We start from the raw sequence: 17,346 nt of genomic DNA on the forward strand, positions 1-17,346 counted from the left end.
CATCCTCGAAGGGAAAGGTTGTCTTTTTTGAGACTCTAGAGACCTGCACATCTACCTTAGGGGTATCCCACAGAGAGACGTCTCCATCGAGAGAGAAACGATTCTTTAGCTCAGAGGGAACAGTAAGTCCCTTTTCGGGCGATTCCCATTTATGAAGAATGAGACTCTACATTCTCGTGTATAGGGAACCCCTTTAATTTCTTTGGCTTTAACCCACCGAACATCTCATCCTGCACTGATGGCTTCTACTCCTCCTCCTCAACGCCCATTGTCCCCCTGACCATACTAATTAACTCATGTATGTCTTCCGAGGAAAAATAGTATTTCTTACTCTCCTCTTTGGGGGTGGAAGTGGAGCCCTCATTCTCCCACAAATCCTCCGAACCGGAGGAACGAATTTCACCAGAATCTGAATCAGACGTAACCGTAGCCATCTTCCTTTTTTTAGGGGGAGGTGGCGGAGGTAACAGAGACTGGGAAAGGGCCGATACTGAGGACTGAACTTCCTGTTTAATGAGGGATTTAATGCTCTCAAACAAGGATGGCTGTTCTGAGCGTAAAATTTCATCAGTGCAGGGCTGGCACAGTTTCTTCTTGTAAGAAGAAGGAAGCCTTGATGCACAAACACCACATTTCCGATCTTCCGATTTTGTCTTGGAAGATCTGTCCTTCCTAGGGGCAGAGGCCTTGTCTCCCTAAAAGAGAGAGAAGGAGGACTAAGTATATAGCACCCTAAGGAATACAGGGATAAAGGGACCTTAACCCGCTACTCACGGTAGGAGGGAGGACGCAGGGCTCGGCAGAAGCAGAGATAGGTCTGTCACCTTCCATGGTCAGTCAGTACTGAAGTCCAGTCAGTCAGACAGGGGGCCTTACCTGGAGGTGACTTCCAGGGTTAAAAACCGTGGAAGCTGCGTCCAATCGTGTGCTCCTCCTCCCGGTCCCAGGCATAGGGGAGAGAACCGCCATGTCCCATCAGAATTGCTTTCCGACGCGCGTGCGTTCCACCGCTGGAACGCACATGCCGTGAACCGGAAGTTCGGGTACTTCCGGTTCGCGCGTCCACCGTTTCCGGCCATGCAGGAGAGGAGGAATGCCGTGGAGCCGCTTGGGGACCCCGGCCGCACCATACCGCTCCGCTTTACTCCCGAAGGAGCGCGGGAGGAGCGGAGGAAGGGTCCCGAGTCCACACCAAGTGGGGAGACGGGAGCAGCGCCGCAGGGAGGAGGAACATCCCGACCCAGGCTGCCCGGCTAGGTAAGATCTCGAGTGCTCCAATCGCCGGCCACGGCAGCACTACCGCAGGACCTCTTCATGCCCCATAGGGGACAGGAAAAACACTGGAGGTGGCAGGAAGGGGAGGGTATTTAACCGCTGTGTTTCCTGTCCCCCATTAGGGCGGGGAGACATCCTCCAGTACCGCTGTCGTGGAAGGTGACTGGAGAAAATGGAACGATTTAGAATCCACTCGCCTTGTTTTAGTTGAGTGAGGCTCAGATAGTCTGCCATCTGGTTTTCTGACCCACAAATATGTAGTGCAGAGATAAAAGGTTTTCCTCTGCTAAGCTGAGGATTCTGGAGGAGGTGGTGTCCACTAGAGTTCGGGACCTGGCTCCCCCGATAGTTTATATAAGCCACTGTTACTTTGTTGTCCAAAAATATGCTGACATGATGTCCTTGTATGCAAGGTAGAAATTTTGAGAGAGCTTGACCCACGGCCCAGATTTCATTATGGTTTGAGGAGGTTCTTAATTCCCAAGTTAGAATTTCGCCTTCTAAGGCTATGTGCACACGTTCAGGATTTCTCGCAGAAAATTCCTGAGAAAAACCGGACATTTTCTGCAAGAAATCCGCAAGAAATCTGCATGCGGTTTTGACGCGTTTTTTTCCAGACACTTCCCAATGTATTTTGTAGTGGGAAATCCGCCAAAAAACCCCGCAAAATTAATGAACATGCTGCCGTTTTAACCGCGATGCGTTTTTTTCGTGGGAAAAAAACGCATCATGTGCACAAAACATGCGGAATTCATTCTAAATGATGGGATGCTTATTGTATGCTTTTTTTGCGGTTTTATAGCGTTATCGGGAAAAACCGAGAAAAAAACGCAACGTGTGCACACAGCCTAAAGCTTCTTGTTCTGTTGCTCAAGATCTTAGGCAGGTTACCACGTAGTTTTTTTTGGGGGGGTAAAAAATGAGCCATTTGATATTTTTTCCCAGGTCGAAGGGAGAAGAGTCTTGCCCCCAGGAGACCGACCGTCACTTGTCACTTGGGAGGGTTTTTTGTCTCGGGAACAGTTACCAAAGAGGAATCGTCTATCTCTCCTTCTTCCCTCTTTCCATCTGTTTTGCTCCCTGGGATTTTCTACGGAAATATATCCTGCTCCGAAAGGACCATTTAAATGGCATTGGTCCTAAGTTCGGGAATCCCTTCTTATCCCCCGCTTTCTGTAGTATGTCATCCAGAGTTTCTGCAAACCGGAATTTGCCCTCATAGGAAATCGAGCATAGTTTAAGCTTAGTTTGTAAATCCTCTGGCCAGCTTTTAAGCCATAAGGTTCTCCTGGCCGCTTTTGAGAGGGCTGCGGTTTTAGATGCCAAGCGGACAGAATCCGTCAAGGAGTCTGCTAGAAAAGCCACTGCGCCTCTTATCAAAGGAATGGATTCTAAGATTTTGTTTCTGGGCATGCCTTCCTTTAGCTGTTTTTTCCATCCAGCTGATCTACCCATACCATTAGGGATCTGGAGGTACATGTGGCTGCTATAGCCGGCCTCAGGTTCCCTCCTGCTGATTCCCATGCACCCTTAAGAAAGGTGTCAAAGGGATCTTTAAGTGTACCCATGTCCTCAAAGGGGAGGGCGAACTTTGAGGCTTTGGCCACAGCAACATTAAGCTTAGGGGCTTTGTCCCAGGATGTAGATGCTTCCTCTTCGAAAGGATATTTCCTTTTGAGGGAGGGTACTGAGGAGTTTTTCCTGTCTGGTTTGTCCCATTCCTTCTTAATTAGGGTTTGGACATTCAGGTTTAAGGGAAATGCTCTCCGTTTTTTCTGTCCCAATCCCCCAAACATTATATCCTGAGCAGTTCTATCATGACGAGGGTCTGCTACCCCCATAGTAGATCTCACGGGCTTTCACTAGGGCATCTACTTCATCTAAGGGAAAGCCGTGGCAACCCCGTTTCTTCGTCCGAGGAAGAGGAGGAGAAGTCTGATCTGTCTCAGTCAGCGTCTCCCGAAGTAGAGGGGTCAGATTGGGAGTATACTGCAGTCTCAGTCTAATTTTTCTTAATTTTTACTCCTTACTAAAGGATGCAAAAGCACTCTGGACTTCTGATGATTACAGATTTTAGTTCAGAGGCAAAATCTGGGGTTTCCTCACATAACAGTTGTTGTATACAGGAATTACAAAGCTTTTTGTTCCAGGACTCCGGTAAAGCTTTGTTACAGGTGGGACAGCACCTGTTTTTAATTTTCTCCGATATCTTCTTTCCTTAGTAAGGGAAGAGAAATAGGGATTTTTGTGTACTCACCGTAAAATCCTTTTCTCCGAGCCATTCATTGGGGGGACACAGACCGTGGGTGTATGCTGCTGCCAATAGGAGGCTGACACTAAGTGATACAAAAAAAAGTTAGCTCCTCCCCTGCCGTATACATCCTCCTGCTGGCTCTCAGCTAACCAGTTTGGTGAAAAAGCAGTAGGAGATCAGTAACAATATATGAGCGCATAGCATGTCATATTCTAAAAAAAACAAGCATAAGCTAATAACAGGGTGGGAGCTGTCCCCCCCCCCAATGAATGGCTCGGAGAAAAGGATTTTACGGTGAGTACACAAAAATCCCTATTTCTCCTTCGCCTCATTGGGGGACACAGACCGTGGGACGTCCCAAAGCAGTCCCTGGGTGGGGACAACAATAGATCAGGCCCTGTGTAACCGCTACTTACAAGTGCGCCACCGCGGCCTGCAGAGTCCGCCTGCCCAGACTCACATCTGTGGAAGTGTGGGAATTATAGTGCTTCAAGAATGCATGCGGACTGGACGAATCCGCAAGCTTGCAGGCGTGCCTTGCTGACGCCTGGTGCCTAGAACCTTTGATAGACAGGGAGATAGGCTGACATCTAGCACGGAAGGACTCCTGGATGGTGAAAAGAATTAACCATGTTATCATGGTCGATGAAACGGCTAAACTCTTCCTGAAAATGTCAGGAAGCCTTCCTCTACCGTCAGGAAGCCCAAATAAAATGTCCAACCTTCAGAAGGACGCCGTCCTCAAGACGTACCTACTCAGAGCACTCATTTCGTCCAGAATATGGGGGATCTTATTCCATTTTGTGGACTGGAGCCAATAGAGATGAGGGAAGAACTATGCCCTCATAACAGTGGTAATACAGTACCACCTTGGTAACAAGGGATGGAGATGGCCTGAGGACAACCTTGCCTCGAAGGTAATAAGGGAAAACAGTCTGAAGGAGCAGAGAAGCTAGCTCCGAAGACCCGTCAGAGTGAGAATATCGCAGAGGAGAACGGGACGACTTTCCCTGATAGTAAAGTCTGCCCGAATGAAAAAGGAGCCTACTGTAACGCTCCTAGGAATAATAAGGTCCCAATGATCTAACGGTATGCGATAGGGAAGAACTACGTGTGAAAAACTCCCTGTGAGAAAGTCCCTACTTGCAGTTGTGCTGCGATAAGGCGAGAAGATACTAGCTCCGCAAACAAAAAACGGACGTGGTCAGTGCGGATCTCTGAGGATCACTGGGGCCCCTTTCTGCTTCCGAAAGGCTTTCAGAAGCAGTGGAAGGGGAGACATGGAAACTGGTACCACGGCAGAACCAGAGCATGGAGAGCAATGGCTCCTGGATCTCGAGGCCGAACCACGAACTCGAGTACATTGGCCTTCAGTCTGGATGTCATCCCACCTACAACTGGAGAACTCCAGTAAGGACAGATCTGATGGAAGACTTCGGGGTGAAGTTCCCACTGACTTGAGGCGGAACCCTGACGGCTGAATTTGTTTGCCGTTCAGAGTTCTACTTCTGGGATATATACTGCCGAGATCACCGAATAATAGACTTCGGCCCATCAGAGAAAGTGAGGTACCTCGGTCATGGCGCCTGACCCAGGGTACCTGCTAGATGACTGACGTAAGTCACCGCCCGTGGCATTATCCAATTGAATTCGGATAGGGAGACCCGCCAGAAGGCAGTGGACCTGATTTAAGACTACCGTTCGGATCTCCAGAACAATGATGCGGAGAAGAAGACTGGCATTGGTAGTTACTAATAACCATTGAACCGGGAGAAAGGCCCTGGATGAAGAAGGAGCTCAGAGACTATTGTCTGAAAGTCTGTTTGACTTGCTTCCATAGTCGTCACCATTTTTCCTCAGAACTCTCTTAGCAAATCGAATGAAATGAGGGGTTGAGTAATCAAGTCTTCAGAACTCTCCTTGCGCGAGCTCCCTGTTGAAGGGCCATGACCTTGTCTCGAGGAAAAATTACCATCCTTCTAGAAGTGTGCAGGATCATCCTCAAAAAGGATATCTGCTGGGCTGGAAATGAGGAGAACTTGTCTAAGTGTAGCTGCCAGCCCAGGAGAGAAGGTATCGCAAGAGATCTAGACGACTCAGCGTAGTCCTGGAAGGGCGGCTAGACAGACCAAACAGGGCAGGACGAGCACGCCTCTAGAGTGCAAGAGAAACATGACATCCGCCATGACCCGAGCGAACACTCTGGGTGCGGAAGCAAGGCCGAAGGACAAGGTTGTGACTTGAAAATGCTGTTGACGAATGGAAAGGCGAAGGAATTTTTGCAGAGGGCAAGCAACCCGAATGTCGATGGATGCCGGAAACTGCACCTTTTTCTGTTGAAGTAATGGCTGAGCGGAGGAACTCCATCCAAAGAAGGAGGACCATGTCAAAGGCTGTTAGAAGTTTGAGGTCCAGGGTCGATCTTACTTTTCGTTCCCCTGTTTGGAACCAAGATCCCTTAGATCTAGACTGTGCTGGACAATCCTTATACAATCCTTTGTCAGTCTCCCGTTCAAAGGATTTGATTCGCCAGTTGTTGCTGGTGTGAATCAAGGTAGTTAAGGTCTCCCGGCCAGGAGACCATTGCTCTAACAATCCATGCGGCCGCTAGGGAGGTTAGAGCGCTGGACCCAAAGCCGCAAGACGGAACGAAACAGATTTGCTATCTGACAGTCCGTGGTATTTTTAATTGATGACCCATCAGGTAGGGATACTGGTAGGTATACCACAGGAGATTCTACCCGGTTAATCTGCCCCATGGCAGAATGAGTGGCTGCATCCAGCAGGTCATAGTCTCTTGCCATCTCCTCTTTTCACAGTGCAGAGATAAAAATTAGGAACCCTCGATCCATCAACCTCCTAACAGGGAAGTGGAGAGGAACTGTCTGCCTTCTTGCATCATCCACTAAATAGTGGTGATGCAGAGGGGGGAGCTCGTACGCCAAAAAGGGTGCCTCTATATGTCCACAGAGTTCAGGTCTCCAGGTGGACAGGACAGGTTGTCTGGCGTTAGGCCTGGATGCAGAAGAGGAAACATGGAGACGACACTCCGTGTGCTCGTCTGTTGATGGTGTGGGGAGATCGGTGCCCTTTAAAGGACCCGTCGCCCTAAAAAACAGGCCAGGCATGGCATCCCACGTAGAGGCTTCTGTCCAGTGAATCGCTTATTCGAATTGAATGGCAAATGCTCTCGAGGGAGTTTAGTCTCTGAAGCTCTGGCAAGCTCAGGCAATATCCAATCCATATTCAGAGCCTTGTTGTCATCAAATCATTGGTGAGGGAGCAGGAAACGAAAAACTTCCGTTTTCTAGATGCCTGTATGTTTCTAGACGCCTGCACGTTTCTAGAATACTTGCGGCCCCTACTAGCCGACGGCTCCCATGTAGGATAGGGACCATGTATATTGGTCCTGCGAGCACTCCAAACACAGAGGGTACACAGAGGGATTCAATCTCTTGGTCAGAGAACCATGGATTGGTCAGTGAAGAAGTCCACTGAGGGGAACTAAAGGATAAAGCTGGGGTCGGCGGCGGAGGGCTCCTCGGACTGATCAAGCGCCTTTAAGACCAGGGAATACTGGTCATGCACCTTTAAGACCAGGGAATACTAGTCATACGCCTTTAAGACCAGGGAATACTGGTCATACGCCTTTAAGATCGGGGAATACTGGTCATGCACCTTTAAGACCAGGGAATACTGGTCATGCACCTTTAAGACCAGGGAATACTAGTCATACGCCTTTAAGACCAGGGAATACTGGTCATACGCCTTTAAGACCAGGGAATACTGGTCATGCACCTTTAAGACCAGGGAATACTGGTCATGCACCTTTAAGACCAGGGAATACTAGTCATACGCCTTTAAGACCAGGGAATACTGGTCATACGCCTTTAAGACCAGAGAATACTGGTCATGCACCTTTAAGACCAGAGAATACTGGTCATGCACCTTTAAGACCAGGGAATACTGGTCATGCACCTTTAAGACCAGAGAATACTGGTCATGCACCTTTAAGACCAGGGAATACTGGTCATGCACCTTTAAGACCAGAGAATACTGGTCATGCACCTTTAAGACCAGGGAATACTGGTCATGCACCTTTAAGACCAGAGAATACTGGTCATGCATCTTTAAGACCAGGGAATACTGGTCATGCGCCTTTAAGACTGGGAATACTGGCCATATGCCTTTACGACCAGGGAATACTGGTCATCTGCTTTTAAGACCAGGAAATACTGGTCATGTGCCTTTAAGACCAGGTACTTCCTTACCCGGGTACTGATGTAGAGTCGATGTGCCCCTTTAATGCAAAAATACTGTCACCCCAGTGTGAGCTGGCCGGGTGGACCAAGATGGCCACCGGGAGCTGCAGAGTTGATAAAATCTCGCAGAGAGCGAGAAGCGCCAATTTGGGGGGCGGAGCCACAGACACGATGTTGAATAGGCCTAAGCCGGGGCCTAAATTTCTGTAGCCGGCGGACGTCACCAGCGGGGCGTTCCAGGCAAGACTTCCAGGATGCGGCCTACAAATCAGCCGAAGCCGGGGACTAAATTTTTGCAGCCATCTAGAGCGTTACCTCAGAGAGGTGGGCCACAGGGAAGTGGCTGAGGCTGCCTGTCAGCATGTGGATATCCCTCTGAAGATGGATCCACTCACCATTGGTGCGCGTCCCGGCATGGAGCTGCCGCAGATGTGGGTTTCAGCGCTGTTCTGAGCAGCGTGGACGGTGCAGGGATAAGCCTCAATCCATCATCTCTTTGTTAGGGAGGTGGAGAGGACCCGTCCGCCTCCTTGTGCCATCCGCTTTCACAGTGTTGGGACAGTGGGGGCTGCTCGGACGCCATAGAGAGGGGCCTCTGTACATCCACGGAGTTCAGTCCGGGTGGACAGGGCCAGTTGTCCGGCATTAGGCCTGGCTTCAGGAGAGGATACATGGAGGCGACACTCCATGTGGTCGCCTGCTGCTGGTGTGAGGAGATCGGGACCATGAAAGGAACTGTCGCCCCTGAAGTGAGCTCAGGCATGGCTTCCCACGTCGCAGGAGAGGGTACGGGGAGGCGACACTCGCCGTGCTCGCCTGTTGATGGTTAGGGGGGAGATCAGAACCTTGAGAGGAATCGTCGCCCCCTTCACTCCGTTAATTAAAAAATAAAAATTTACAGAAAAGTAAACAATAAAATAAAAACGTTGGGGTCTGAAACAGACCCATGTGCCTCCTACAGACACTAAGCAAGAACTGGTTAGCTGAGAGCCAGCAGGGGGGTGTATACTGCAGGGGAGGAGCTAACTTTTTTTGTATCACCTAGTGTCAGCCTCCTATTGGCAGCAGCATACACCCACGGTCTGTGTCCCCGAATGAGGCGAAGGAGAAAGTACCCTATTACAATGGTGAACTTTCTCGACGATCACTCACCATTTAGATGCGGTCGCAGGTACCGGTTCTAGAGGGGGAATAGGGTGCTGTGGAGGAAGATTCAGGGATGGCGACTTGCTCACTGCAACAGATCTGCTGCGCTGTGTAGAGTGGCTACTGGACCGACTTCGCTTGTCTTTTGGAACATCCGACTGTTGCTTGTGATGGCGCTGCTGCCTAGGCTGCTGATCCAGGTCTCGCTGGTTATCGCTGTCCTCCATGGTGCACGGGGGACTGTGGTGCAGCAAGGATGTCGGAACTCCCCCCTCTTTTTGAGACTGCTGCACATCCAGCGTTCTCTTCCGGTCCCGCCCCTCCTCCTGCTCCACATCAGTAGGGGAGAGTCTCACTGCGCATGCGTGTGCCTCGGGAACCTGGAGGCTCCGTTCTACTTCCGGAGCTGCGGCTATCTTTGTCTACCTTCAGGAGCGCACGTTGCCGCATGCACGCGCTCCCCGGGATCCCAAGAGCCCCTGTCTACTCTCCGGAGTGGAGGCCGTCCTCCCGAATCTTCCTCAGCACTGCTGGAATCAGAATAAGAGGAGGGAAGGCATAAACCAGTTGGTGACCCCAAGACATCAGGAATGCATCCACTACTACTGGGTTCCCCAGGGGAGATAGGGAGCAAAAGGAGGCTACCTTTTTGTTTAGATGATTCGCAAAGAGATCTATTTTGGGAACCCCCCATTTTTCTGTGATCAGGGTAAATATCTCCTGGTTTAGTTCCCATTCTCCCTGTTTTAGGCTGGACCGGCTGAGGAAGTCTGCTTTGTAATTGTCTACTCCTTTTATGTGTAGGCTTGTTAGGGATAGGAGGTTGCTCTCGGCTAATTGTAGGATTGACCTGGTCAATTCCATCAGATCTTTGGACTGGGTGCCTCCTTGGTGATTTAGATAAGATACCACCACCCGGTTGTCCGACATTACTCTTACATGGTGAGAGTGAAGAACCCCCAAGAATTCCTGAAGGGCGAATTTGACCGCAAGGAGTTCCTTCATATTGGAGGATTTGTTTGCTAGTGACGGAGACCAGATGCCCTGGGCTACTAGATCGCCCAGATGAGCCCCCCACCCTGAGGGGCTTGCGTCCGTAGTTAGGACCTTCGAGATCGGGATTACCCATGGGACTCCCTGGGAAAGATTTTCCTGCAACGTCCACCAAGTCAGAGAGTGATTGGTGCGAGGAGATAGAGTTAACCGCCCGTCTAAATGCCCTCCTAGAAGGATTTGCTCTGACAATAGCTGCCATTGGAGATCTCTTGAATGTAGTTGGGCCCACTGGACCGCGGGGATGCAAGAGGTCATAGAGCCTAAAAGGGACATACCCTGACGGAGTGTTATGGAGGGGAGAGATTGCACTCTTAATACTAAACTTTTTAGTTTTTGTATTTTGTTCTCCGGGAGCCGACATTCCATTTTTTTGGAGTCTAGAGTGAGACCTAGGTACTCCTGAACCTGAGAAGGCATCAGTCTGGATTTTTCTAGGTTTATTAGCCAACCCAATTCCTTTAGGGAATGAATCACTAATGCTAGTTGATTCTCGCAATGTTGCGGGGAGGAGCCTATCACCAGGAAATCGTCCAGATATGGTACGATCATCGTGTTTTCTTCCCTGAGGTGAGCCATTACCTCCGCGACCAGCTTTGTAAAAACCCTCGGGGCTATTGCTAGGCCAAATGGTAGAGCTGAGAACTGGAAGTGACTTAGGACTCCCCTGATGTGAACCGCCATTCTGAGGAATCTTTGGTGATCCTTGTGTATTGGGACGTGATAATATGCGTCCTTCAGGTCTAGGACCACCATGAAGCATTGACGAAACAGCATTTTGATAGATGACTATCGTTTCCATCTTGAATGCTTGAACCTCTAGATGATTGTTCAGGTTTTTCAGATTGATAATGGTCCTGAAGGAACCATCTGGTTTCTTCCTCAGGAATAGAGGGGAATAGTACCCTTGCCCTCTTTCTTGAGGGGGAACCTCCAGGAGTACTCCCTTTTTTACTAACCCGACGACCTCGTTTTCTAGCGCCAACTGCTCTTCTGACGAAGATCTTGTTGATGTTATCGTGAAAGAGGGATGAGGGCATCTCTTGAATGTTAACCTCAGTCCTGATTCTATGATGTTTAGTATCCATTGACTGGAGGTAATCTTTTCCCAGGCTGGGAGAAAGAGATAGTCTCCCTCCCACCTGGGGCGAACCTTCATTGTGAAGGTTTCTTGTTATCTTTGTGGTTTTTGTTGAAGATAAACCCCTTATTTTTGTTCCTCTCATCTCCCATTTCCCCTGGCCTCTCCCTGGGTTCTTACGGAAAAACCTCTTGTTCCGAAAGGGCTTCCTATAAGAGGGGAGACCCAGAGAGGGAAAGGACTTTTTCTTGTCCCCTGCTTTTTCCAAGATGTCGTCTAAGGTAGAACCGAACAAAAATTCTCCTTCGCAGGGGATGGTACACAGTTTTGTTTTTGTTTGCAGGTCGCCTGGCCAGTTCTTAAGCCAGAGGGCACGCCTGGCCGCATTAGCAAATACTGCTGACCTGGCGGCTAGTCTGATGGAGTCGGCCGAGGCATCAGCCAGGAAAGCCGCGGCCCCCCTCATTACTGGTAATGTATTCAGCATTGAGTCCCGGGAAGTTTTTCCCTTTAATTGACCCTCTAGTTGGGTCAACCAAATCATTAAGGAGCGTGAAGTACATGCCGCTGCTACTGCCGGTTTTAGGCCTCCTCCCGCTGCCTACTAAGAGCCTTTGAGAAAGGCGTCCGCCTTCTTGTCCATAGGGTCTTTTAGGACCCCCATGTCCTCAAACGGGAGAGCGAATTTTTTTTGAAGCTTTAGCTATTGCTACGTCTAATTTGGGGGCCTTCTCCCAAAAGGAGCAGGATTCATCCTCGAAGGGGTATTTCCTTTTTGGAGTTAGAGTCTTTTTTATGGGTTTTCTCCATTCTTTTTTAATTAAAGCTGCAATTGCGTCATTAAGCGGAAAAGCTCTTCTCTTTTTTTGTTCCAGGCCCCCAAACATGATGTCTTGTACCGATTTTTTAGGGTGGGAGTCTACTAACCCCATAGTACTTCTCACTGCCTTTATGAGGCCATCGGTGTCCTCTAGTGGGAAACAGTTATGCCCCCCCCCCGAGGAAGAAGTGGATGATGAGGAGGAGGAGTTGGAGGACACTGAACTCTCACTATCGCTGTCAGATTTTGAGACTGGGGACGGGGACCTGTGTCTGGTCTTTCTCCGTTTTTTCCCACTTTTTAGTGATCTAAAGGTGTCTTCCACTTGCTCCTTAATCAGGTTTTTTAGGTCGGTTGCAAACCCAGGAAGGCTTTCAGATACAGTCTGCTGTATGCAAGCATTGCATAGTCTCTTCTCCCAGGCGGGTGGAAGATCCTCTACAGATGGCACAAATTTTGTGCTTGGTTTTACCTACGCTTTTCCTCCCCTAAAAGAGACAAATAATAATCTTACTGTCTCTGACTTTCACGAAGATCCACTTACCACCTCCAGGACCCATAAATACCGATTGGGGATTCTCTGCCTCTGGCTTTTTCCCCCCCGACGCCGTACTGGACTCCTTACTGTGTTGGGACCTTTGGCGTTCTTTGCTGGTGTCCTTTCTGCTGTCGCCTTTTTTGCTGCTGCTGCGGCGACGCTATAGGTGGAGGCGATTCTGGCAAGGGTGATGCCGGGTCGCTCATACTGCTGCTGGTCTGCGGTTGCTGCCTTAATTACGCGTGCTGCGCTGGCGCTGCGGCGACTTAGCTCTTGAGGCTCCTGCCTAATATTGCAGAGCCACTGAGAGGATGTAGTTTCTCCCATTTAAGCCTTCCCGCTGCTCTTCCTCTTTTTTTTTTTTGCGCAGTAGCGCCCGCCCGACGGCGAGGAGCGCCGAACGCTGGCGCCTGCGCAGTCGCACTATGCGCCCGAGCGGCAACCCCGCCGGCGCTTGCGCAGACCGCACTATGCGCCCGAGCGGAAACCCCGCCGGCGCCTGCGCAGAAGCTCCAGCCGCCTCGCGAGACCAGCCCAGTTCCCGGGCATGCGCCGAACTTTCAAGATGGCGCCCGGAGTGCAGATATGGCGCTGATGACCGGCGCCCCCGGTCCTATGCAGTCCCTAGCGCGCGGTTCTGCACGCCCGATGGCGGTGCAGCGTGCAGACTGACGCTTGTTTTAGGGAGGGTCGCGCTGCACCTTCCGCAACCACAGAGGGACCCCCCTGGATGTTGCCGCTGCTGCATCTTACCTGGGGAGGTGACTGCAAACTCCTTGTCACCTCCCCCGCACACCCTGTAGGCCCATTAGCCCCCAGCGGTGGCACTTCGGGTCACCACCCCAGCCGAGGCAGAGGGACCCCAGCTGCCTGAGTAGGACTGGTTGGCCCCGGAATGCCAACGTCGATCTGGTAAGTCCGTAGGTCTCCCATCAAGGACAGGAAACCAACTGATGCAGGAGAGTGGTACCGCCTTTTTATCCGTAGGTTTCCTGTCCTTGGTGGGCGGATCCCCTTTCTCCGTGGTGCCGTCATGGGGGACAGAGAAAACAACATTTGCTATTCCTATTTTTTTTTTTTTTTTTTTAAATGGAGAGGAGTTAATTTTTTTTAACACCACTTTTTTTTTCATTAGGTTTTAGTTTCCATGACATGAACCTGTGATTGCCTGATGGCTTACACAATATACTGCAATACCATAGTATTCCAGAATATAGAGAAAAATGCTGTGTCATTTGAAGCCAAGTCTGGCTGAGCAGCACAGACATACCAAGATGGCAGCTACAAGTTACTTCAGTGGGGCCCTGGCTGCCATTGCAATCCATCAGTGCATAGCAGGTGGGTGATGATGGGCATTTAAATGGTTAAATTGCCCATCTCTGGCCTCTGCTGTTAGCCGATGTTGCAAGCATATGGAGAGATGTCAGCTTTTAACCCCTTCCCTCGCAGCCAATTTGTCTTTGCATTTCCGTTTTTTTCTTCCTTTCTGCCCAGAGCTATAGCGCTTATTTTTCTGTTCACATAGACATATGAAGGCTTGTCGTTTTGTGAGACGAGTTGTACTTTTGAATGAAACCATTCATTCTACCACATAGTGTACTGGAAAATGGGATGGGGAAAAAAAATTCCAAGTGCTTTAAAATAAAACAATTCTGACTTTTTTGGAAATACTTTTCACAGTGTACATTTTGTGGTAAAAATGACCATGCAACATGACTCTCCTCATCAGCACACTTACGGCAATACCAACCATGTCCAGTCTCCCCGCAACAATAAAATAATAACAGAAGCTGGTAAAAAAAAAAAAAAAAAAAAAAACAATTGGGGAGTTGTGACGCCCTTTTATTTTCCAGCTGATGAAGCGGTGTGATGACGCTTTAATTTTGCGGGGCGCCATTACGTTTTTGTTATGTGACTTCTTGATCGCTTTTTACAGAATTTTTGGGGGAAATGCGGAGACCAAAAAAAAAAACAATTTTGGAGTTCTGCATATAGCAGAAATCAGTCTCCTTTGCCGCCCGGCCACAGGCAGGATTTCAAAGGCGCTCGGTAATGACAGGCTCGGGGTCATCAGCTGACCCACGGCTGTTATGACAACCAAACGGTGATGCGTGATCACGTCACGGGCGCACTCATGGGAGGACTTCGTGACACACGCACATGTTGGATGGCGCTGTCAAGGATTGACAACGGCATTTAACAGTTAATCGTGGGCAGAGCACAACTCTACCTGCTATTGTTAGGGGCAGGTCCTGGCTGTAATACACAGCCATAACCTGTGTACATCATTTCGCGTTAAACTCTTAAGAATCAGGTAGTGAACGGGATAACTGGGTGCTACAGGTTACACACAAGGCCATAGGGCTGTCTGTGCTACTTGGTTGGCAAAAGCCTTATAAAATCAAGATGCCACCGTTATGAACAAAACTTATATACTCACTGAAAAGATGGTGGTCGTGAATCTCCAATGCCCCCTGTCCGCTCGATTGGTGGCGGCAAATCAGAATGGCTGTCAGCGCACACTGAGCCTGCGTCCGACTGCGAACCGTCTGCAGACACCAGCTGTAGAGACAGGGAGAAGTGTTAGCAGTGACCACACAAACAGTGTTTGCAAACCTGACAGCCGTCTGTGCTGTAACAGCATCTACTGCCACCGTGTGATGAAAGACACACCCAAACATAGGACTAGGGCGGTGGGATGCCTGATGGAAGGCAGATAGCCGGCTGCTGGAGTTTACCATACCGGGTTTTATCACACACACACTCGTCTCAGTTCTTCAAATCTGGGAATAATTTTCATATAAAAAAAAAAAAAAGTGTCGTTTGTATTATTTTCTATAGTTAATATCAGCAAACCATTAAATCAAGAAGTGTATATATAAGACTAACACACAAACATGGTATCTACACCTAAGAACACACAGTACCCAGATAGGAGACTCTGGTGGGCCGCTACTTCCCCTAGAAAGGTCCAGTGTATTTCTAGAATTACAGGTTAAAGTCCCATAGATGTGGAAATCCTATTACCTCATCTGTCCTACAGACCAAAATGATAGAGGAGCCTGTGGTCGGCCATTCTCTGAAAGTAGAAAGACCTGGTGCACGCCGTGACTCACGGCACAAGTATGCAGATAGGAAGAAGACAGCCAAGTAAGGGAAAGAAAGGCATGGAGCTACGGAATCAATGGGAGACAATAACAGAAGGCCCGGATAGGCACACCAGCGTCAAGGGAGCTTTTGTGGATTTGGAAGAGTACAAGAGTTTTAAGGGGAATGTGTCACCCAATTTCTTTCTATTTTTTTTTTTTTTTTTTGCAGAATTTTTGTTTAATTCTACTTTCCAGACAGGGGCAGAAAAAAGGAGCCGCCTCCAATTATGAGCAGCAAGAAGTCAACATTGATTATACTGCAGAAAAGGCCAGGATTGGAGCCATCACCCATCCTGCGGGTATTGTATACCATCTGTATGCTGGAATGCCTGCCTGTGAGGAACATGTAAGTACTGAAGCAGGAAAGTGGGTTGAATCACTTACCCAGCATACAACTCTTCCGTTAAAACATGGCAGCTTTGCATTATCATCAGAAATTTCTTCTTTCACCACCCTACAAGGAACAGATGAAGAATTCAGAACGTGAAGAGAAAGATTTATGTGGAAAATTAAATAGTTGTGCTTAGTAGTATGGGACACCGCAAACTGTGCCTCTGGCACTTGCTACATCTCCTTCTCTGTAGAATGCCATTCCTCGGTAATTCCTTCTGGAAACGTTAGGATATACAGGTAAGTGGGCCAATACTTTCATTAATAGGGCATGTGCAATCTCACACTTCCAGTATTGTGTGGATAGTGCGAGGACAGCCCTAGTGACACTTTTCTAGGAGGAATTAGAGAGGGGGCGCAATCAAGTGACAAAACGACAACGCCCTACAAAATCATCATTTGGACAATGAGCGCACACCTTCTATTCGCCAGTGGAATGCCCATATGCCACATTTTCAGGAGGATTAATCAAGCAACAAAACAAAGAGGAATACTAAAATATGACCCAAAATTGGTATTTAATTTGGAAGACATTTACTAATTCAGACATGGCAGGTGAATAGACAGATTCTCATTAAAGAAGCTGTCCACAACTTGGACAACTCCTTGTCATACCCCACGATTGGCCCTGGTAAAATAAATAAATAAAATAAATAAATAAATAAATAGAAGCTTATCTCTCTCCCCCCCCCTCCTGTGTCGGCAATCATACTCCCCTTGGCTCCTGTGCCGTTGTGTCACGTGACCCCGGGGCCCGATCAGCGCTGGCGTCACTGTCTCTGCCTTCAGACAAATGGCACATGAAGAGGAAGTCTGTGCTGCAGCTGATCTCGGGCTGCCTCTTCCTGCTCCATTTGTCTGACGGCGGAGAGGGATGCCAGAGTCACGTGTCATAACATCGCACGAGATCCCCGGGGAGAGCAGTAACGGCTCTGGCACGGGAGGAGAGTATAGGCTTTTGTATTTTAGCAGGGCCAAGTGTGGGGTATGAGAAGGGGTCCTAATAGTGAACAATCCGTTTAAGGAGTTCCAACGCCCACAATAATTTGATGAGACACAAAGCCAATATGCTACTGAATTGCTTGGCCGCTTAAAGGGGTTGTCTAGGGTTATTTTAACTGCAGACTTGTGAATCCTCACATGGCACACTGTCAGGATGTGTAGAGGAGTGCAGTTTCAATCAATGGAAGTGAACTCAGTGAGGCCTAGTCGGAATGTGGACAGGAGTATGCATATCTTATACTTGCGGTCACATGACTACTCCGTCTCGCTATCGGCTCCAGAGACTCCTGACAGCGCATGATGTGAGCAGAAGACTCACAAGTCTGCAGTCACATGGTAAGCCTGAACAACCCTTTTAAGGGTATGTGCAAACGCT

At 49.0% G+C, this 17,346-nt stretch overlaps 1 protein-coding gene across 2 annotated transcripts in view; it reads right to left on the minus strand.

Moving 5' to 3' along the window:
- The window catches only part of DVL3 (dishevelled segment polarity protein 3), a 112,976-nt gene that overhangs the window by 61,295 nt on the left and 34,335 nt on the right, over nt 1-17,346 (minus strand). For both annotated transcript variants that reach the window (XM_069726978.1, XM_069726979.1), the window contains exons 2-3: nt 15,963-16,032; nt 14,870-14,991 (exon numbers count right to left, since the gene is read on the minus strand). In XM_069726978.1, the coding sequence (XP_069583079.1) occupies nt 14,870-14,991; nt 15,963-16,032 (192 nt within the window). The remainder of the gene's footprint in view (nt 1-14,869; nt 14,992-15,962; nt 16,033-17,346) is intronic.

Source organism: Ranitomeya imitator, chromosome 5 (genome assembly GCF_032444005.1).
Source record: "Ranitomeya imitator isolate aRanImi1 chromosome 5, aRanImi1.pri, whole genome shotgun sequence".
NCBI classification, from domain to species: Eukaryota; Metazoa; Chordata; class Amphibia; order Anura; family Dendrobatidae; genus Ranitomeya; species Ranitomeya imitator.